The sequence below is a fragment of the Schistocerca americana genome, chromosome 2, assembly GCF_021461395.2.
Source record: "Schistocerca americana isolate TAMUIC-IGC-003095 chromosome 2, iqSchAmer2.1, whole genome shotgun sequence".
Classification (NCBI taxonomy): domain Eukaryota; kingdom Metazoa; phylum Arthropoda; class Insecta; order Orthoptera; family Acrididae; genus Schistocerca; species Schistocerca americana.
Genome location: NC_060120.1, coordinates 522,628,605 through 522,651,485, shown reverse-complemented (window position 1 = coordinate 522,651,485; position 22,881 = coordinate 522,628,605). Strand labels below are relative to the sequence as shown.

Here is a 22,881-nt window from a genome sequence, read left to right as displayed (position 1 = left end):
ATAAGCACGGATTTTGTTGATTGCTTATATAGAGGTCTTTCCCATTTCATTCATCTATGGAGTGTAGGTGGATTATTGGTCGTATGTATCTCAGCCAGCAGGCATGACCTTCATTTTATGCTCAAAGTATCTACGCCGATATATAAAGGGATGACAGACATTCACAGACTATATTGTATCCGTGCATAGGAATGACTAGGTTTACACGGAAGATCTGGCGTCATTGACAGAACATTTGCCAGTGGAGACTCGTGGATGAGGTTTTTGGAATTCACTGACTATTTACACCACCTTTCATTTATGTAGTCTATGGATTAGACGTCGTCTGGTAGGACGACCTGATATGAATTCTGCTGGCTTGTGCGGTATTTTAGTACACATTGTACAAGATTTCTGTGAGCAATCAAAAGCATACACAACAATGGACCAATAATTAAAACTCCAGAAATGAGCCAACGAGACAGACCCGCTTCAAATTCGTACAGGTTCTACTATTGACATATTTATAGCACATCAGAGACTCATATTATAGCCCATCAAGTGTGTAGTCTAGAATTGCGTTTTGTGAACTGCATTCCCAAGAGGGATCACAACCCTTTCGTGAAAAAATGATATGCAAACATCGCGACCTGAGCCCTTGCAATACTACCGTTACCTCTGGCAAGCTTCCGTTTGCTCGACAGCCGGGTGTTGTTGTAAGGTTGTTACTTTGATTTGCTATGACAGGGGTACAGATATTCAATAATAGCGGGTTAAAAGCTGTGAGCTGTCTGGGGAAGTTAATCTTGCATTACTAAGCAACTGTTTCACCAGGTATCTAGTCTAGGTTTACCAAATTCCCAAACAGACTAACATTAATTATAATCTTTTAATAGTCATACAACAACCGGTAATATATATGTATATATATAAAAGAGAATTTAAATAAAAAGAAAGAAATCAGTTTATATTTGGAAATTTATTTTAAGATTGATCATTGAAATTTCAGCATATTAAACGTGAGTTATAACTGAGCTGGTGCCTTGTTTAGGACTGTGAAAATGTGAGTTTGTTATCTTATGGAACACATCAAATATAGAGCCAAGATTGGGAGTCTGCATACAACACTGCATTCATAAAACAACACACAAAGAACATTGAAACATATGCAACAGAAAATTAACCACTACCAACAGATTCAAATTTTCACCCAAAGAAATTGCGTTTGTAGCACAATCCTGTCCGTCATGTAATTACCACACGCTGGTATACTAAATTCATATTAACTCTTTGTGAAATCTTCGCGAAAAGAATAGCTGAGGGGTACTTTGACGATTACACCACATGCTTCACGTGGTCAACTTGGTTTACACAAAGAGTGTAACTCCACAATAATTTTGATAATTAAAATAAATTAGATCGAAAAGCAATTTACAAAAGAAAAACCTCGAACTGGTTACTAACGTCTTACTATCAACCTGATGGGTCAAACAGTTATATAAGCACGTGGTACTGGTCTCGCAAAGTACACCCCACGTGGGTTGAACATAAAGAAAAGTTGCTATATTGAAAAATATTGTCGAGACGAGACGTTATAATCACACAAGCATTCGCATTTAAGATTGATCTTAGTTAGAGTTACTGATCAACACGTGGTTCCACTTTACGCACAAAGTAGTGACAAAGCAACTACCGGAAAATAATCTGAACTTCACACGAGAATTACACTGCGCAGCAATTTAAGATAACATTAGATATTTTAGAGCTAAACCTGAAATAAAGGTGATTAAATTTTCAGTTAGGCTGAACTTAAGAAATCCATTGTCCTACGGACTTAGCAGACACGCGCTTAGCCGGAGATCTTACCACTTCAGACGCACGCCACGGACGGACTGCTTGGTCTCTTCCTGAGGGGTGGCTCACAAATACAAACGGAAGTGGCCAGAGGGGCAGCTTCCTATACCAACATGACAACGGACGGACAGGACCATACTAAGAATAGACACCTCTCTGCTTTAAGAAAGCGTAGCTACCTGTTTCGACGTTGGTCCTACTGTTCTCTAGCAGACAGGCTTGTCTGCTACCCTCAAGCATGCAACTAGAAATACATTTGCTCATTCATCCTCTCACACAGAAGGAAAGGGGGATGACAGTATCTTATCATGTACAGTATATAAAAGAAAGCGGATGTAGGTTCCGTGTGAGACTGTGTGACATGAATTACATATGAACTCTGTTTTAAAGTGTAGTAGTGTGACAGATCGTTCTTGTTTATGCGTAAATGTAACACGTTTCACTACTCAGTCTCCTCCCAGATAGTCAGAAACGCCACAGTAAATTTAGAAGAGGTATTTATGCCGTAAATGGCAACAGATTTAAGAAATTAAACATGAAAGAAATCCAACAGAGACCTTTCATTGTATGCCACACATTTAGCAGACATCTATTTAACCGAATGGATAGCAAAGTAAATACAAACCTATACAAAAAGTCGATTTAAATATGTCGATGAGGTAGGTGAATGTTGAAGCGAAACATTCGTTGGTGAGCAACTGTGTGGAACTTGTCCATTTCAGTTGCATAACACACACCCAGGTAATTGGGCTCTGCCTATGTGTACTCCGTGTTTTCATATGTATTCTTGGAAACAATGTGGGTCTCGATTTCTCAATCAGCAACACTCCCAGCAGAATGTGAACACCTCAGTGAGTAGAAACATTCAACACAATCGTAAAGTTACACTATACAGTTCTCCTTACCAAGCTTCTCTTAGAGATGGCAACAGGACATGTCCTATAATTCATATAATGTTAACAGCAATAACACGCGAAAATTATCTTTTCTTGCACCGTTCTATAGAAGCAAAGATTTTGAAGGTCTTCTTATCGTTTATTACACCGTTCTATACAAACAAAGATTTTGAGGATCTTCCTAGTGTACTTAATTAAATTTGTTAACTGACCAAGAGCTGGTCTCTAGCTTAGCGGGAGCAAATCAACTGGCAATGAACTTTGAAAGTATTCTGTTAATCGCTACTGGCATTAAAACGTATTTCAAAAAAATGTTTTGTGACGTTTTACATCTTCAGGCAAACTTCATTTGACAGATAGAAACGTGTTTGTTTCCAAACTCCTCTAGAAAGTTTTAATTAGCGTACTGTTTCACAACACAAAGCTGTTAGAAATGCGGAACATCTAGTATCTCTGTCCATGAACAACCAGGAATGCCTAAGAGAAGAAAATCCAAAAATTTAAAGTAAATTATTCTGTAACGTAGAATATGCGTAACATAACAACTCGCCTCCAACACGTCATAAGCATCGACCTTCATTAGATCTGCAATGGCCACAAATGCTTCAAATCAAGCAAAGAGGGTTACCTTGCCACGAACACATATCTGTACAAATACAAACGTCAGGTTGCATCTGTTAAAAATCCGGGTAAAACTCTACACTAAGGCAGGGAACTGCGAGATTCGTGAGTCCACGGCTACAGCTCTACCAATCCCCTTCCTATCCCACCAACTATTCCCCTCAACCCTCCCCAACACCATCGTCACAATACCTGATGATGGTCGAAGTAGAGAGGATATAAAATGTAGACTGGCAATGGCAAGGAAAGCGTTTCTTAAGAAGAGAAATTTGTTAACACCGAGTATAGATTTAAGTGTCAGGAAGTCGTTTCTGAAAGTATTTTATGGAGTGCAGCCATGTACGGAAGTGAAACATTTCGATAAATAGTTTGCACAGTAAGAGAATAGAAGCTTTCGAAATGTGGTGCTACAGAAGAACGCTGAAGATTAGATGGGTACATCACATAACTAATGAGGAGGTATTGAACAGAATTGGGGAGAAGAGGAGTTTGTGGCACAAATTGACAAGAAGAAGGGACTGATTGGTAGGACATGTCCTGTGGCATCAAGGGATCACCAATTTAGCATTGGGGACAGCGTAGAGGGTAAAAATCGTAGAGGGAGACTAAGAGATGAATACACTAAGCAGATTCAGAAGGATGTAGGTTGCAGTAAGTACTGGGAGATGAAGGAGCTTGCACAGGATAGAGTAGCATTGAGAGCTGCATCAAACCAGTTTCAGAGCTGAAGACCACAACAACAACGTTGGGTTGGACGTCGTCTGGTAGGACGACCTGATATGAACAAGTGCTCATGCCTATTAAGGCGTGCATTTCATAATCCATGTGCAAAGGAATTTTATTATTGTTTCCTTCCATATAACCATCTCTCAAATATGTGGCAATGACCAATTCTTTTCCCCATTTCCTCCACTTGGGAAATTCCGCAGACTTCCTGTACACCCCTTCACATACCCCTCTTGTCTCCAATCAGGATATTAGTGGGAAAAATACTCACTTTGTACTGAGAGAGGGATGTAAGATAGCGTGTTTATTTGTTTGCTTTATTTTGGGGGTGTTGGGTTGTCCTCCACAATCCTCAGCCCCTCAACCCCATCCTCACATATTCCAATCATTTGTGTATCCGGAACCTCAGATATGAATGCAACACCCCCTTCCACCACCACATGTGAATAGGCGGTATATTGGATGGAGTGGAGGGTACTGTCTTTACTTTTGGTGGGAAATGTGTTCAGTTAAGATGTTGGTGATGGACAGAGTGGATTTTAATACGTGTATTACCAGTAAGCATACAACTGAGGACTGCATTCTTAAGTCTTCTACGGAACGGATGGAAGGAACTGATAATGAATGAATATAGTGGGAATACCTTTCAAGAGGATATAGGATGATAGACTGAGAATGTATTTCGCAACTCATAAAGAATACTGACTGTGCTGGAACTGCTCGTGTTTTTTAAAATGGCCGGTCAGTTCACAGTGTTTAAGACAGATTTGTCCTTTTCCACTACCACAGACTGAATGAAGCTCGGGTGCTCACCTTGGAGTATGGGCTCAACTGGGGACGCTTGAAACGGATTTTCTCTCAATTTCGTGTGAATATACGTTCACTTTGCTGTGGACTCTAATCCACAAAACTAGTCGAAATTGGCGGAGAAGTCAGAATAATTATCTCCAAACGATCTAAAAATGTATATCGCCTAGGGAAGTTGTATACAGACCCATACATACGTGGTAAGATCGGACAGGACATCAAAAAGCCACTAAAGTGTAGGAGAGTAGCTTCCTACCGATCTACAATTGTATAGCTACTCAGAAACTTGTACACAGACACATGCTAAGAAGGGATAGAATAGCTGACTATCATTGAAGTGTAAGAACGCCAATACATACTACCACTACTCTTAAAAATAGTTCATTTCTCAAATTACTTACAGAAATTGTAAGAAAAAAACCGTCACTTGTGAACAATATGTCATAGTGCAACATATACGCTAATTGTTTAGTAAAATCGTTGCAATAACACAGCTACTATAATAACTGAGCGTAAAATATGTCGCCAGGACAGAGACGGTTTAGCTGCACATGTGTTCACCCGGAAGTGTTCATACAATCCAACCACCTTAGAAAAAAATTTTATCTCCTTCCTTACCTCCCCTCTCCCATCAACTACTCCTCCGATAGCTAGATGTAATGGTTTTCAAGCCTGTGCTACAATTTCCCTGTTGCTGAAGGTACACGAAGATGTTGCAGTGAGACTCTTTATAAATACGTAATGTGTGAATACCCAAGCACAATCCAACACTCTCATTTCGCACGTCAATCGACCGCAAAGCACCAAGTGCTAAATATATTCATGATGTTGTAAGGATTGACATTTGAGAATTGAAGCGCAGTACACACACCACACATACGAGCTTCTGTCGCTGCACAATCAGCATACTTGCTAGATCGCTATTCAGCTATCCAGAGGTCTCTGTGAGCACAGCCGAGAGGATTTGACACCAAAATTGCACCCAACAGCCGACTAGCTGGATTCTCTCCTTGTACCCGTCTGTTGCACGACATTAAGCACAACTTCCGATCGCATAATACGTGAAGACGACTTTGGTCCTCTGGCCATGGCACACTGCATGACAAGCAGGTGTGTCATGCAGTTACACCCTGGGACAGACCCTCCAGGAGATGCTCTTTTCAAGGAACACTATGGAGAACTGATATTTGAAGATGACTACTAAATGATTCTACTTGTACCAACACATATTTCACGTAACGACCACAAGGACCAGCTACAAGATACTAACGCTCCCATAGAGGTTTATAGCAGTCTTTTTCTCTCTCGCTGTTTTTGCAAGTGGGATCGGAAAGGAAATGCCTAGTAGTGATACAAGCACATCATCTGCCAAGGCTTGCGAAGTATACCGATATAGATGTAAATTTAGCCTACTTATAAAGATGTCGGTCCCACCATTTATAGACAGACAAACCTCATGTTGCCCGTTATTTGTCAAGGAAGCAAAAGAACTTCTCCTGCTGATTGTCTCTCTATAAAAACCTTTGGGTTATAATATTCATAACAATACAGAAACATAGCACCTTAATTTCTTTGCTATCTAATGATTGTCTATACATATTCCCTGCACTTGTCCTACACTGCTTTTTCACAGTTCTACGATTACTGTGCTAGAGATACGAAAGTATAAGGGTGTCAGAATCATTTATGACAGCATAGTGTTCCGTGAGAGAAATGTCACTTTTCTTCAATTTGTGCATAACTCCATAATACGAATCTATCAGTAACACAGAGCTTCCATTAAACTGTTGCACGAAAACTACAGTATCACACATCATACACTGATCAGCCAGAACATTATGACCACCTAGTTAATAGCCGACTTTATCATGGATAACAATTGTTACGTTTCATGGCATGAAAGCAGTAAGGCGTTTGTAGGTAAATGGATAGAGTTGGCACAACTTCTGCCCATACAAGTCACCTAATTCCTGCAAATTCGGGTGATGGGGGCAATGAGCTCTGACGCCTTGTTCAGTCACGTCCAAGACTTGTAAGATTGGTTTCAGACCTGGCACGTCGGTGGGCCGGCACTTCAACTTGATCTCGCCACAGCGTTCCTGAAACCACTCCATCACACTCCTAGCATTGTGACATGGCGTTTTATCTTGTTGAAGTGTGCCAATGCAGTTGTAAAACATGATCGTCATGAAGGACTGTACACGGTCAGCAACCCGTGTGGTTACTCCTAGGCCATCATGGTGCCTTGCACGAGCTCCACTGAACCCATGGATGCCCACGTGAATGTTTCCCAGCATAATGGAGCCGACACGGCTGGGCTCCAGCCCACAGTACAAATGTCAACGAGTTGGTACTCTCGAAGACGACTGATTCGTGTACTTCCATCAACATGATGAAGGTTATCGGGATTCATCAGACCAAGCAACCCTCTGCCACTGCACCAGCGTCAAGTGCCGATGGTCACATGCCCATTTCAGTCGTAGACGCTGATGTAGTGGTGTTAACTCTGGAACATGCATGAGTTGTTGGCTGCAGAGGTCCACAGTTAGGAGCTTGTGTACAAGATCGCCAATCTAGGAGATCTCGTGTTCCTTTAACTTTAGCATGCTTTTTTCGTTGTTTCTGCAACACGGTTCTAATTCGTTTTATGTACCAAGCGTTATCAGCACCGTCCTTTGTTAAATTAATTGGCACGAATTTTTAAATTTCTCTCGAACTATTTCTTTGAATTCAAGACACATCTGGTCTACACTTACAATGTTAATTTGGAACAAGTGAAGATCGACTCTGAGGAAGGCATTGAAAAAAGGTGACATATTTGTCACGAGACACTGTGCTGTCAATGAAAACTCTGTCACCATTACACTGTCATATTTCTGGCGTAGTAACCATAGAAACATAATAAAGGAGATTAGGCCACGTACAGGGTGACATTTGTAGGTACTCATTCGATATCGATGAATTGTAGGTGCTATGTGTCTGAATTCCTTTGTGCAGTCCACATATAATTTACATGGCTGTGACTATCATCCTATAAGACAGTGCAGTAGTTTTCTAGTTGTGGTAGCTTTCTACATAGTCAGTGATGGGCAGAGGACTAGACAGTCTGCTGAAATGGTTCAAATGGCTCTGAGCAATATGGGACTTAACTTCTGAGGTCTTCAGTCTCCTAGAACTTGGAATAACTCTTACTCGTTTACTCGTTGAAATCAGGTGGATTCAAACGTTATATATCAAAGACAAGAAGAAACTTGAGCTCTATACCGCGAGAAAACTGGAGGTTCACATAACGTTTTCATTGAGAGACGATCTGCAGCAGGTGTTCTGTCTTTTGTATTCTTGATAAATAGGAGACAATATATTTCCATTGGTTTCTATTGATCTGACGAAGACTTAGGCAATACTTCCTTAATAGGTTTTACAAACACAGCAGGATGATTTTTTCATGGGTTGTGATAACCTCGAACTGTCGCTGCTTCAATAGACATTCTTCTAACAAAACGGCAACTCCCACAATGTATGGAACACAGTTATGTGACACATTTATTTCACCACTTTGCATTCTTTCAGACAGCGCCAGACTAATATAGTCACCACTCTCCCTACTAACTGATGGCGGCATGTCATGAACCATTTCTTTGACAATACTAGCTTATATCACTAATTTGAGAAGTGGTATTGAAAAGCCATTCAGGCAACTCTTTACTTAAAATACCTTTGATTTCATTTAACTTTGACGTGAGTGGTTCATCTGAAGTTCCTCTCTCAGACAACAGATCAGAAGAGGACCTTTGCCCAACAAGCTGTAATTCTTAATATAGTTTTTCATTCATCTGAGTGCCTATATGCAAAATCAACTTTTAAAAGTACTGTGAATAATTTTTCCCTCTGCATGTGAAACTGTTTCTTTAACTTATAACTTTCCCTCTACTGTTCTAACTGTTTCTTTAACATAACGTCTTTTCCAGAAGTGAACTTATCGGATTTTCCATTTACCTCCTGAACATATCCTTTTATATAACTTATTCCACCTATTAATTTTCGTATGGCCTTGGTATTGCCATGGTATTCAAAAATCGTTTTCACCAGTGCCTTTAAACTTCGACATATTGCCGTAAATGGGTACTGAGTATGGCTAGCCAATTTGTTCTCTCTCAGCCTTTGACTCCAATTCACGCCCCTGACGAGACAATATTTTTGCCGGTCGCATCAACGAATTCACTACCTTCAGGGTATGATTCTACGTGATTATGTTTTTCAGATTAAATTTTTATTTTTTTTTCTATTTTTACCATAATACGGACATGGCTATAATTACATGGGCAAATTACATATATTAGTGTAATAACAGCACACAAGCGATGTTAATTAAAAATGGGCACCTTTCACTAAGAATTTCAAACAATGTAACAGCACTGTACCATGTTGCACATTCGCTACACATAGTCAGCTAACTTGCACAACATAACTATGTAACAGTGGCAATTAATTCACAAATAACTCAAATAATGCAAGATTGATTGAAAATGGGCTGTCAATGATTAATTATATAATTAATTATATGCATAAATTAAGTAAATAAGTAATGTTGTCCTTACCTCGAACGTTTTGACGTAAAGAAAAACACATAATTTCAAAAAATTATAACATCTTTTTCTTCGACTTCAGTCCGTTTCCGCCAATATTTTAGAGTTTTCGTTCAGTACAAGAAACAGAGAAAAACTAGTTTTAATAACGTAATGGCAATAAAAATTCGTAAGACGGTCGACAGTGTAATATATCACCTCTCTTCCCCCCCCCCCCCCGCCCCCCCTGGGTTTTGTTATTTTAAGATTGTTCGTTAGACCTAAATGTTTTTAAGAATAGCATACATCACACTGCGAAGAAGAAAAGAGAAAATGCAATTATAAAATTTAGGAAGATGAGTTGATTCTTTCACTTTTTTCTTACTGTCTAATAGATCCTGTAAGATATTGCGAGTTTGATTTCATTTTCATGAACAATTAGCAGCAGACCAAGAAGTAGTCGTTGGAATGAAAAGAGTTTGATGACAACATATCGTCTTGGTGTTAACTAACAAAGTAAACTGATAGTTTTTGTAATAATAACGAAACTTCGTTTACAAACATTGATTGCAGTTTCAACTTACTATGTTGAGTTCAGAATACGATAGAGCGCTTACTGGGTCCGATCGTCATGTTACTAAACAGGCTGCTTCAATCTGAACAGAATGCAGGACTATGCACTATACTGCAAAGTAAATAGGAAATAAATCAAGTAGAATTACTGTGTCACAGTATAACTCAAGTTACAGGAATGACACAACCCTCTGGCAGCAAGGAAGAAAGAAACCACTATAAACTATTACTTTAGCAAAACAAAATATCAGAATGTTTTTCTCAGGCAAAGTGTGTACAAAGATGACGTTTATCATCACCGATTTCCCTGTTAGGTTAAATAATTTGCTGCAGATGCTAACAGAAAAAAAATCAAGGGACAAACCCTCACAAGAGCTTACTACCGAAATTAACTGACGACATTGGAGGACATTCTCAAGACAAAACTTCGCAGGGTGGATTTACATAGGTACCTTCTTTTAGTTAATACTCCTCTGGTAAAATCCTGATATGGTAAGCAGTGTCATGTTTCTCTTCGTTCGGATGAAGAAACCGTTTTGCTGCAGGCATTTCCAGAGACACGAAGAGAGGATTTTCGAGGTGTTATCGTTTCATGAACAGCCAAAATGCAGACTTCTGCAACCATACATCCTAGGGCACACTGTGTCGCAGATGTAGAAGACGAACACAAAGTTCGAAATCGCAGCATAACTTGTGCTCTTCTTGTAGCGAAGGATTGTCGCGCTGTCTTGGGAGCCTTGTCACGGTCCATGCGGCTCCACCCGTCGGAGGTTCGAGTCCTCCATCAGACATGGGTGTGTGTGTTGCCCATAGCGTAATTTAGTTTAAGTTAGTAGTGTGTGGGCTTAGGGACCGATGACCTCAGCAGTTTGGTCCAATAAGACCTTACAACAAATTGCCAATTTTCGACTTTGTAACTGATAACTGTACTATCGTAGTTGCTGTATCCTGCGTGGAAACCAATAAATATCAGGACAGTTCAATTGCTGTAATATAGGCTATATGCTATTTGTAAGAGTATATGTGGATGCTTTGTTACAGTAAGAAAATATTCCTGTCTCTGTGCCAATACAAACAGAAAGAAGCATGCTAGAAAATGAATGGACAACAGAAGTAGCGTTATATAGTAAGAAATGATATCAAGTGTCAGTTTACATTTCACACATTTTAGATACAGTACATATTCATTCCAAAGACGAATTACAAGTTCTGTTAGCATCCTGTCACAAATCCCACTATAATATTCGATGTTGCACACAACGACACATGTATTTTCACCGTTCCCAACTGGTGGACTGCGTGTCTGAGTGAGACAGTGTTGTCTCCTGGATAGTTAGCCTTGCGGGTCTTTTCGTAAAGTAGGTCAGTGACTTTGTGTTGTGTTAAGATGCCAAATGGTTGTACAAACATCAAGTACAATTGATATCAGGGTCTCCTCAACATTCGGAAACGGTGTAAGGATCACGAGAGTCTATTTTAATGTTTTGAGCTGCAAGGCTTTGTAGCCGTGAATTTCAAAACAGTTTGAGAACTTTACAACGAATTTTTCTTTCTCAAATGTTACGCTCGTGGCTTTGTGAATTCAGTGGTCTACAGTGCACGGTACAGAATCAGTCTTTTACCCATTGGAATATTTCTGCGTTTGTGTACATCACATGCCCATTCAATGAGCACAATTACGTTTTCGGTGCGGCTGTAAGGTTATATAATAAAATATTTTCAAATCAATGGAATTTCCTTGCTTTTATGTTCCAGTGTTAACCATTTTACACCGAGCTGTTCTTTGTTACTGGTAGCAATTCATTCCACTTTGATTCAGAAATGATGTTCATGTCGCTGAGTTCTTTCTACGATCCACAAGACGCTAATTGTACTGTAAGCAATCATCTCTGTTCTTCTCAGCACACCAGGGCACAATATAAGTCAGTTGTTGTTAATGTAGGTGAGGCACCGCTTTATGTTTTCATATAAAGTCTTGTGTTGTAAACTACGATAACAATCTGAATAAAACCTGCCTCGTGCACAAAGCTGAGCTATAGCCGCAGTTATATACATGTACTTCAAGTAAATTCAGGTGTTTATTGCAACTTGTCGGTTCTGTGCATATCAATTAATTCGTTACCGTGTCCATTATAAACGCGTTGCGCAAAGTGAGTCCCTCTCGTATCAGGTCATGTTTAATTGATGATTAATTGAGGCCACGCTAGCACATAAATTCGTGGGTCTAAACTTTCTATAAGTGTTTTAGAAGACGAAACTTATACTGTTTAGCAAGTCATCGACTTATCTCTCATATGAGATAATCAAACAAGCCCTAGGCAATGAACATTTTGCCCAGACTGTATTTTCCATAAATGAGAATGAAAATAACTCCAATACTTTGCTTCTGACCGACCGGGTGTTCAGAGGGTTTGCATTTTTCACTACTGGACAACGCTTTGGTACACTTTGTCGTCTCGTGATATTTGTTCTAAGTCAACTCTGCTCCACTGTGTGTTGGATGTCTTACAAACTGCCCACACTACATTGCAGAGAATAAAAACCAAAGGAAAAAAACTACCCTTCCTGGGAGTGAATGAGGCTTTCTTTTTAAAATATGTCTTCCGTCGTTTTAGATCACTAAGGCCTAGGGGTAGAGATTTTCGCTAGAAATCAAAGTATCTTTGGTTCTGGTTTCGAACCCAGTCAGCGAGTAAAATTTTGATGAAAATCATTAGCAGAGATGGCCACAGATTTCCAGTGTAAAAGTCAGCCTAGTTCTGCCAACAGCATTATAAAAAGTGGGCGGAGAAGAAAAGTGAGATCTGGGCAACCTCTTGTGTTTTGGGTGGAAGCTGTCCCTAAAAGGCTGAAGAATCAGCGATGAACAACGGCATAAGAATGGAGAAGCCAATAGAAACCACTACGTTATGTACGTCCACAAACACGTCGCCTGTAATTCAAAGAGTGTCATGATAATCTCTCCATCGGCAAGATATTCTAGAGCACTCGCTTATGAGTCGGAGCGTGGAATATCAGAAGTTTGAACATTGTGAATAGGAAGCCTAATTCTAGTTACAGTGAGGATAAGTGAAGAGAATTGCAAACACAAGAACAGTGTCATTTCAGCGGCAGCAGAAAATGTTATCAAGGTAATAGGTTTCATCATGAACAGAAAGGACTATTCTCATCAGAGTCAGTAGTAATTCACTGTCAACAAAAATATTTCAAGTATATAAGACGACATCGCAAGAAGAAGAAGGAGAGACAGTAAAAGTATATGAGGGCTTTGAACAGGTAATCCAGTATGTAAAGGGAAATTAAAATGTAATAGTCATGGAGGGCAGCACCGCTGTAGTAGGTAAGGAAAGACAAGAAAGAGTTAAAGGAGAAACTGGGTGTGGTAGTAGGAACGTGTCAAGTGAAAGCCCGTCTGACTTCTGTAATCAATATCAGTTTGTAATAGCTAATACCCCGCTCAAGAATCACAAGTGGATTGACTCTAGTTGAATTACTCATGGTACGTTGAGAAGCTCCAGAAATCAGGTATTAGATTCGAAGTGTACACAGGAGCAGATATACATTCAGGCCGTAATTTAATAATGGTGGATAGCGCATTGTACTTTGAGTGTATTGGTCGCAGAAATCGAGGTTGAAACAAGTGGGCTACTGAAGTACCGGTAGTGAGGAATGGTGTGGGTTTGGAGTCAGTGAGCAATGTATAGTTCTAAAATTGGCAAACGCGGAAGTAGCACCAACATAGATACAGACAAGGGAACTGTAAAGAGACCGTAGGTAAGACAAAAAAAACTTCTTCTGATCAACGGAACAACAAAGTACATAAATGATCTGGGAATGGCCACACTGTAGCAAAATTACTGATTTAGCAATTAAAGAAATGGCAAGTGCGGGGGAACTGCGGAGAAATGTCTGCAAGAAATATGTGGAGAAATTGGAAAAGAAAATGTCGTCAGAAGGACAGCTGTCACATTCAAAAAAGTCATAACACCCCTTGTTGTAATTAAATACAATACCAGTAACAATAACATGAAATGGAAATTCTAACTTAAACACAGAGAGAAGTGCAGGTAGGTCGAAAGACTACATTTATCCCTCGAGCAGGTGCGCCAGTGTATAAAGTGTGCCAAGAACAAATAATATTGTTTTGTATGACCCATTGTTGTTTTATAATTGAGAGCCAATACTTCTTCCTTCATTATTGCTTCACGTAACACAGTGATAAACTATGTTGTCCTACAACCAAGTGAGGAGTATTAATATAAAATAACAGCGAGCTAGGCGCGAAAAAAATTACGGTCCGTGCAAGGAAATGTGCCAGATACACAGCTAACATCACAATACAATAATGAGACAATTTTCTATTAGATAGTAACTGATTAGGCGTTTGGCTGAGATCTGATGCAATAGCATTGTTTAATGCTCAGATTGGTTTATTAATGTGGGGTAATACATGTACACAGCAACACAATTATAAAATGATAGTTCCTTTTAGTATCGTTATGCTTAACAGCGATTTATCTCATATGTTTGTTTTATCTTTGTTCAGTGAACTAAAATTAAAAAGTGTTTCTGTTCATACTTGTTAACCTGAATAACATAAAACAGATATTCTACACATGTGTACAAAGTTAGCCAAGCACCCCTTTGTCTAATGAAATACAGCATGCCAGCATGAGGGTTAAGGCCAGTAATTCGAGGCAGGATTGTCTGGTGTCATAAAAGAAGAGAGGGTAGTCGAAATGGGAGACGAAAACAAAGTTACTTGCTAGACTAATGAACTAAAGAACGGAGATAAAAATTGAGGAACTGTTAGACGACAACCAGTTTGGGTGTAGGGAAGGTAATGGCACCATTAGAAACGATATAAGGAAAGGGTGCGTTCTTTCTCTCCTACTGTTCAGTCTATACATCAAAGATACAATGACAGAAATAGAAGCAAAGTTCAATAGGAGGATTGAAATTTAAGACGAAAGGAAATCAATGCCAATACTCACTAATTTTATTGCTATCATGAGTGAAAGAGCAGGAAATTCACAAGATCAGTTGAATGGAATGCACAGTCTACTGCGTGTAGAATATGGATTGAGAGTAAACCGACGAAAGACTAAAGTAATAAGGAGTGGTAGAAATGAGATTTGCGACAATCTTCACATCAAAATTGCAGACTACAATGGAAACAACCTGAATTAAGTCTGCTATGTGGAAGGATATAACAAACGACAGATAAAGCAAGGAGGACACAAAATTGAATAGTACAGGTAAGGAGGGCATTCCTGTCCAAAAGAAGTCTACCAGTACGATACAGTGGCATTACTTGGAGAAAAAATTTTTAAAAAATGTATGTCTGGATAACAGCAGTTTATGGAAGTGAATCATGGAAGTTGAGGGAACCGAAAAAGAATCATTTGAGACCTGGTGCTGTAGAAGCATATAGAAAATTAGGTGGGCTGGTAAGATAACGAATGAGGATGTTCTACCCAGAATCAGCAAGGAAAGGAATGTGTGGAGGACGCTGACATGATGGACGATACGAGGTCTGCTATTACATCAGGAAATAAATTCCACAGATCTAAATACAGAGGGTAAAACCTTTAGGGGAAGACAGAAATTGTAAAATACACAAAATCTAATTGAGAACTTTGTGTGCAAGTAGTACTCCTCAATAAAGATTTTGGCATGGGCTATAGAAGGTGTGCATCAAACCGGTTCTAGGGTTGATGACCACAAAAATATGTGTTTCGGTAACCGCTGTACAATACATGAAAAGGGGTAGTTCCAACTGTTATCGTGTCTGTGGTTTCCTATTACAAGCTAGGGAGAAATGAGAATATTCCCTTATAGGCATCGCCTGTTTTATTTTGCCGTTATGGATTCTACACAGCTTATATGATGGGGGCCAGACGTACTTCATTGTCTACGTTAGATATTAGAACAAAAAATTATAAATCAGTTACGTGGAGTAGTTAGAAACCATATTATGACATTGGCCTGCCTACTGCCAAGTACACCATGTTGTGCTTAAGACAATTTTATGGAGCAGGATCAGGACATCGCTATGAGTTAACCAACAGCAGTTTATGAGTATACCACTGAGATCCTCAAGCGTCCTGGGTATCTGCATATCCTCGGTATAGACTGCCAGGAAATCAAAGACATCCGTTCGTATTTTATACGACAGGCTTCACATGCGCATTCCATTTCATATATAGAAATTATGGTACAAAAACAAGACTAAGATGCCTGAGCCTAGACTTTATAATATGATAGGGCATATTTTTTACCATTACGTTTCCCTTCAGGTATTTGTAATTAAGCCGAGATGCCACCAATTGCACAATGTCAGTTGTTGTTTATATCGATCTGAAGTTAGTTGTTGTTTATATCGATCTGAAGTTGTTTATACTATTGGTCGGCACAGACAACTGAACACTCAACAGACGCTATGAGAGGGTTCTCCACATTGTCTAAAACATGGTTTATTAATTTTGCATTCAGACCTCAGTCTTTCAAGTGTTTTGAAGTTTTCCATAGCTTCATCGCCTCTGACGCTTGTCGCTCGAATCTACCAGACTTTATTAACATTCTACATCATTATTCTTCATATATACACGTTTACTACTCAACATAGTCGCCCTAAAGACGAACACAGTTCTCGCAACGAGAAACCAGTATGCTAATACTATCACTGTAGAATGTCTGACATTGTCGACGTTAGTACTACCTTGCCTGCACCACTTCATTGCTATCAAAGTGAAGTCCTCAAAGGTGTTCCTTCGCCTATGGAAGCAGATGATAGCAGGCTGGGACAAAGTCGGAATTGAATGTATGATGATGGATGACGATGAACCCGAGGCGTCTGCTTGTTGCGGACGCCGCTACGTTCGTTTCTGGTCTGGCTCTGTCACGCTGAAGGGGAGGGTGCTCTGCGTGTGGACGAACACTTCGAATTCGTGATTTTAGTTTTCTGAGTTTTTTCTCAGGCACCGACGAGGTTACGTCAGACAACGCCATGTTACACTTCACAATTCGATGTCTTTTACCGGCAGTTTGAGTGATCGATCCGGAAAAGTCGACTAAATGCGTGATATGTATTTCTTCAGCCGATGTAGACAATAGAATAAAGAATTGTGAAGAATTTCTTTTCAGCAAGCCCTCGTAGCAGAAAATTATTCTGCATCTAGGGAACGGTTACCATTCTGAAATGTTCCGCACTACTCGCGATGAATTTCGTAAATTCATTTTTTTTATCATTTACATCGCCATATTCAATAAAGTCTTAGCATTTTGTCTACTTTGCATGGGTTTCTTGTCTGCTTGATATACCGACTATATCACAACCACCAATAGTCTGCGTTATATTTTTTTCGGTTTTTATTTCCAATAACATTACTGCCCACGTGGTTCAGAACTACCTGAGCATGCGTTTAAGCAGTCTATATCTCCTGATATTCATGGGCTATCAGATGTGTATTTCTATATTCTAAGCCTGTAATTAAGGTCTACTTCATTTTTGTCAGCTTTCAGTTAAGTGTCACTGAAATTACTTACAATTTGTTCATATACAGTTACAGTTGTCATAAAATGCCTTCCAAGAGACAGCCAACTGAAGATTGTGATGCAGCTGTGATTGCTTCCGTATTTGTCCAATGGCATTTATTTATATAACAGCTGAAGAGTTCACATAAATCCCTTATAAATACAACAGCATTAAGTTTTCGTTAATTTCATAAACAGTCATTTAAGTATAGTACTTACATATATGTGAAACCTAAAGAGAGAAATGTAAACTGGACCGCGGTCCCTGCCAAGGAGGGGGGATGTGGACAACAGCAGGGGAGGGTCCTGGTGAAGATACAACGACTCTTTGTTAGATTTTTACTAATTCATAGAGCGCAGACGTTCTTATATATATACCCTCCATTTTCTGGCACGATACAGCGTCCCCTACAAATATTACGGCATCGTAACTGCAGGTGTATACGTCTTTAGTTTGCGAGGCGACTTCAGATGGCAGGATGTGGCCGCGTTGCTACCACGGGTGGCAACCAGGGATTCTGTGACGCTGCAGATGGCGTCGTTCCAGTGGCACGGCGATGGCGTTGCCCAGAGTGCAGGTCTGGCCATCGGTGAGGAGCAGGAGCAGTCGGATGGCCGGCCAGAGAAGACGCCATTTTTTCTGGCTTTTAACTATTTCATGTGTTATCCAGGAAAGGCAAGGACAAGCCACTGTGTCAGTCATAAGTCTCCGCAGTGTCCATCGCTGTCATCGTTCCAGTTAAAGTGTTAAGGCAGGAACAGGGTATTTGGATGGTCCATGGTTAGCATGAATGGATGTTGTGTATTTTGTATAATTAATACGCAGTTATACTTTGCCACTATTTATGTAAAGCTACAGACTAGGAAATGTGTTCTACAATTGATATATAACAGTTGAGGACATGAAAGAACAGTTTTATTGTGTCAGAATAAAACTATTAAAAGTCCAACAGAAAGATACAACGGGCTAAACCATGTTAAAAAAATAATTCTTCCACTCAGTTTGTAGCCTGGTTGTAAAGCTGATTTATTGCATATCTTGAAGCAATCAGAAAGTATCACAAAACAAGATATGTTGATTCCACCGGTTTTTCTTGCTAGTGAAAGAGGTAAGTTCTACACTCTTGGAATTTACTTCTTTCTGTGAAAATTGTTGATGTCTTCAGTCAACAGCTCAGCCATCTCGTCTTCACTCAATCCTAGATGAGTCAGCTCCTCCAGGATGAGCCGACACACTTGCAATACTCCTAGTTCTTGGGACAGTCGGACAGGACTGGTTTACACAGACTCTTTGGTTTCACCACGTAAACTACAATAAATAGAAGAAATATATTTTAATAGAGTTAGAAACTATGAATAGAAATATATACCATTATACATTTACTACTGATAACACAATGATAAGTCATCAACTATTTACATGGCATGAATTTCATTTTTCGCTCTCTTATGGTGCCATAACAGTGAGATTGTGGAAGACCTCTAGGTACCAAACAGGCAACACAGTACTGTCAAAATAAACCCCACAGCACGAATATCTATTGCCTATTAAAATATCTCTTCGCTAAATGTTGAGACCAAAGCCCATGGAGAACTTCATGTAGCTTTATATAATATAATTCGGATGGTAGAACTCAGATTCTACATCGTGGAAAGATAAAAAATGCATCACATTTAAGAGTCTAACAAATAACTGGAAAAAAGGATTAAATATGTGCTGGAAATTGCTCTGAATAGTTTTGGTGAAGAATGTTAATGAGTTGCACTTTCGTAAAGTGCCGTATCTTTCATTGTTCACGGAGAGGTAACATTTTACCGTTAAAGTGTAACGTAAGGATAAACATTTTCCCTTGATGGTTTGATTTAACACATTCACTTTGGAACCCTTCAAAAATTTTATAGTCAACAGTTTGTGGTTATCTTGTCAACAATGGATACAAAATCGTGCTATGGAAAGTAACTTACCCTTCGGTAGTAGGTTGTAGCAAGAATACAGCTTCAGTGAATTGGCATACAAGTAGAACTTGTTGTCTGCCTGGACACAAATGGTATCGTCGTCTTCTTCCGCGTACGACGCCGCCACCAATGTTCTCACAGACGGGATGGTGGCGGACGGCTGTTCCTCACCCTGGATGGCGGCAGTGGTCGACTCTTCTGGTCGTCCGTATACCGCCGCAACTGCGACCAATGCTATAGAAAACAATGAACATTATTACAGATTGCAGCTTTGTCTACTGGCTGTTGGTGCAACTTTACCATCTAGCGCTCTGATACTATTGTCAGGTAATCTGATTGCCATGTGCTAGCTTGAATATACGGAGATAAGGTGCAACTCAAATGACTAGTGCCACAATTCTGCCACTTGAAAATCTATCTCCTCTGGATGGTAATGGTACTCTGTTGTCTGGTAGACTCTAAGTTGTACATATATCCTAAGTAACTGTTATTAGGAAAGCTGTAGCAGCAGATTACGGCATATTTGTGACACTTGTGTAGAATGCTAAAAGATGTTTTGTACCACAACACGAGACTGTTTTGGTACCTAATTGCTGATATAACTCAACATGTTGCTCTTAACAGAACAAAACGGATACTGGGAAAGATAATGTCAAGGGTACGACGAGGAAGTGTCACATGCCCACTACTGATCACAATACACTCGGTATAAAAGAAGTGCTGCATACTTAGAGAGGTAGTTTGGATCAAGCCATTAGAAATGTCCAGTACAAATGGGCTCAAAACGCTTTCCGTAAGAGCTATGAGCAGTTTGGGAAACTGTAAACCGTATTGATAGTTCTGGGTAGGTGCAGCACATACATTAATTCTAACTGAACCAGTATGTGTTGTGAACAGCTTGTGAAAACCATTTACATTGTGGTTTTTTCTCTACTTTTGCCATAATAATGGTAGCCTCTTATTACAAAGGCCAGTACCAAACACCATATTGAGCATGACCTTTAGCGACGACTCACAAATGCAGGTCATATGTAATACCCGAATTCTCATGTATTTTTCAGCTACTTCCTTTCATGAGTTTATAACCATTTCTCGTAACTACATCTACTTATGAATTTTGTCATTAATTAAATTTCATCGAAATATAATGTATGCTGCATGAATAAATAAGAAATAATTACATAGTTCGTTGTAATAAATAAGCTGCCAGAGACAAAAAAATTATGTTCAACTAACGCAAAGAATATATTTCACGGAAAAATAACATCGTTGTCGCGAACGCACGCAGTCCTAGAACAGAGGGCAGAGATGAGTTGCGAAGCGTCTATGGTGCGGTGGAGACATGTGTGACGGTCCGCAAATGCCAAATGGAGATTGTTATCGAAATGGTGTTACAATATGTATGTGGGCAGGCAAAATATAATTAAGTCAGGACGTGTATGGACACACAACATGATCGCAAGAAGATGTTGGAATTAATGAAGACTGCTGTACGCATAACTTTTATTCAAGCTGCTGACTAATCAAGAGGAGCCTACCGCCAATAATGAATTTCGTAATAAGCATTACATCAGAAGCAACGCATCGCAAAGTAAGATATAGCCAGTATTTTTATAGCTCCATAGCAGGCATGCCAGCGCAATAGTAACTTTTTGGGACATTCTTCAAAGCAAACTTTACAGACCCAGGTCGATCAAACTATCTGACAATAAGATCAAACTGGAAGTGTTTCAAATTCAATTCATATTTTATTGACAAAAGTATGCTGGCTAACTGACAGTCAAAGAAAGTTTACGAGTTTATGTTGTGTTCTGTAAATGACTTTATTGCATATGTGTACGTAGCATTAGCATTAGCAAATAACAGTTGGCATAAATGACGGTTTCTATGGCATCATTTTCGGAGTAACCGGTAAAGAACTGTACTCTGTTTTGGGCACGATTTAACATATTTTAAAACAGACAGCATTATCACGAATTACGTACTACAGCATAGCTTCTATGGACCGTTTCTAGTCATTGCAGAATTATAATTAACATTATTGCATGTTAGATTTCAGTGTTCATGTTACACGTGTCTTCGCATCTAAGCTCACGCGAGGTCACTTCATTTTTTTGCCCCATTACCTTTCTTGCCCGGTACTTTCGTGATTAGCTATTTATCAAATTTAACTTTTTCCCCTTTTTGTTGCTGACGACCTTTCTACTCAGCAATCTAAATTCGTGCAGACGACATTGGCATACCCAGTTACGGCTAACTAAACCAAAACTTTATTTATTCCCATTCTTTTAATTTATATCGTTGTTGCACTCAGTAATCACTCGAGTGTTAACGATCAGGTAGTAACTCACTACGATCTATCACCAAACATTGATATTCGAATTAGGTGCCTTGTTTCCATTTACTATGGAACAGTAGGTACACCTGTCACAAAAAATATTTTTCTAGTTCAGGGACAATATGAATAGTACATGCTGCTACAAAACAACAAAATAACGACATCTCATTTGATTACTCATTACTTTATCACATTCTGTGGATGATTCGAGATAGCAAACAACTTATGTAGACATGATGTGTTTCAAAGTAATCAAGATGGACAAGTGCTCATGCCCATTAAGGTGTGCATTTCATAGTCCATGTGCAAAGGAATTTTTTCTTGTTTCCTTCCATACAAGCATCTCTCAAAATTGTGGCAGAGACCAATTCTTCTCCGAGTGTGTAAATAGATTTTCAAGCGAACTGCTGTCTCAGAAATCATGTAAAAAGAAGGTAGGAAAAAAAATGTGTATCGTGAAAGAAAATTTATATATTCTGCCAATACTTACCAGCAACAAGGAACAGAGCAGCCTTCATTGCACTCGATAAGAAATACTACTGCTGCTGGTCTTAGATTTTCGTTTATATATGTTTAAACACCCAATCGCATCATCGAATGTTATCGTACCGTTCCTTTCTGATTTTCCGTTCCGGGAACTGTGGTGCAGCAACAAGCAGCAGATTGACTTTCCTTGTTTTTGGCAAGCTGCATTATCGTTCGTTCTGCCTTATTTATTACCAACGCTATTTCAACAACCGGAATAAAAAAGACGGGTTATCATACTGCACCGTTCACTTCCTTCTCATTCGACGTAGCCGCGCGGGGTAACCGCGCTGTCTGAGTCTCCTTGTCACGGTCCGTGGGGATCCCCCCGTCGGAGATACGAGTTCTCCCTCGGGCATGGGTGTATGTGTTGTCCATAGCGTAAGTTAGTTTAAGTACCGTGTAGGCTTAGGGACAGATGACCTCAGTAGTTTGGTCCCATAAGACGTTACCACAAATTTCCTAGTTTCATTCGATGTCATTGGAAGAAGACGGGTATCTGTCA

General features: G+C 39.5%; 1 protein-coding gene across 1 annotated transcript; it reads right to left on the bottom strand.

Annotated features, from left to right (window-relative positions):
- Window positions 1-18,386: 18,386 nt before the first annotated feature.
- Window positions 18,387-22,376, bottom strand: LOC124596078. Its single transcript, XM_047135062.1, has 3 exons — window positions 22,342-22,376; window positions 19,523-19,747; window positions 18,387-18,866 (listed from the first exon to the last, which is right to left on the bottom strand). Exons 1-3 carry the CDS (start codon window positions 22,367-22,369, stop codon window positions 18,805-18,807), a joined length of 315 nt encoding a protein of 104 aa, XP_046991018.1. The 5' UTR covers window positions 22,370-22,376; the 3' UTR covers window positions 18,387-18,804.
- Between the last annotated feature and the right edge of the window lie 505 nt (window positions 22,377-22,881).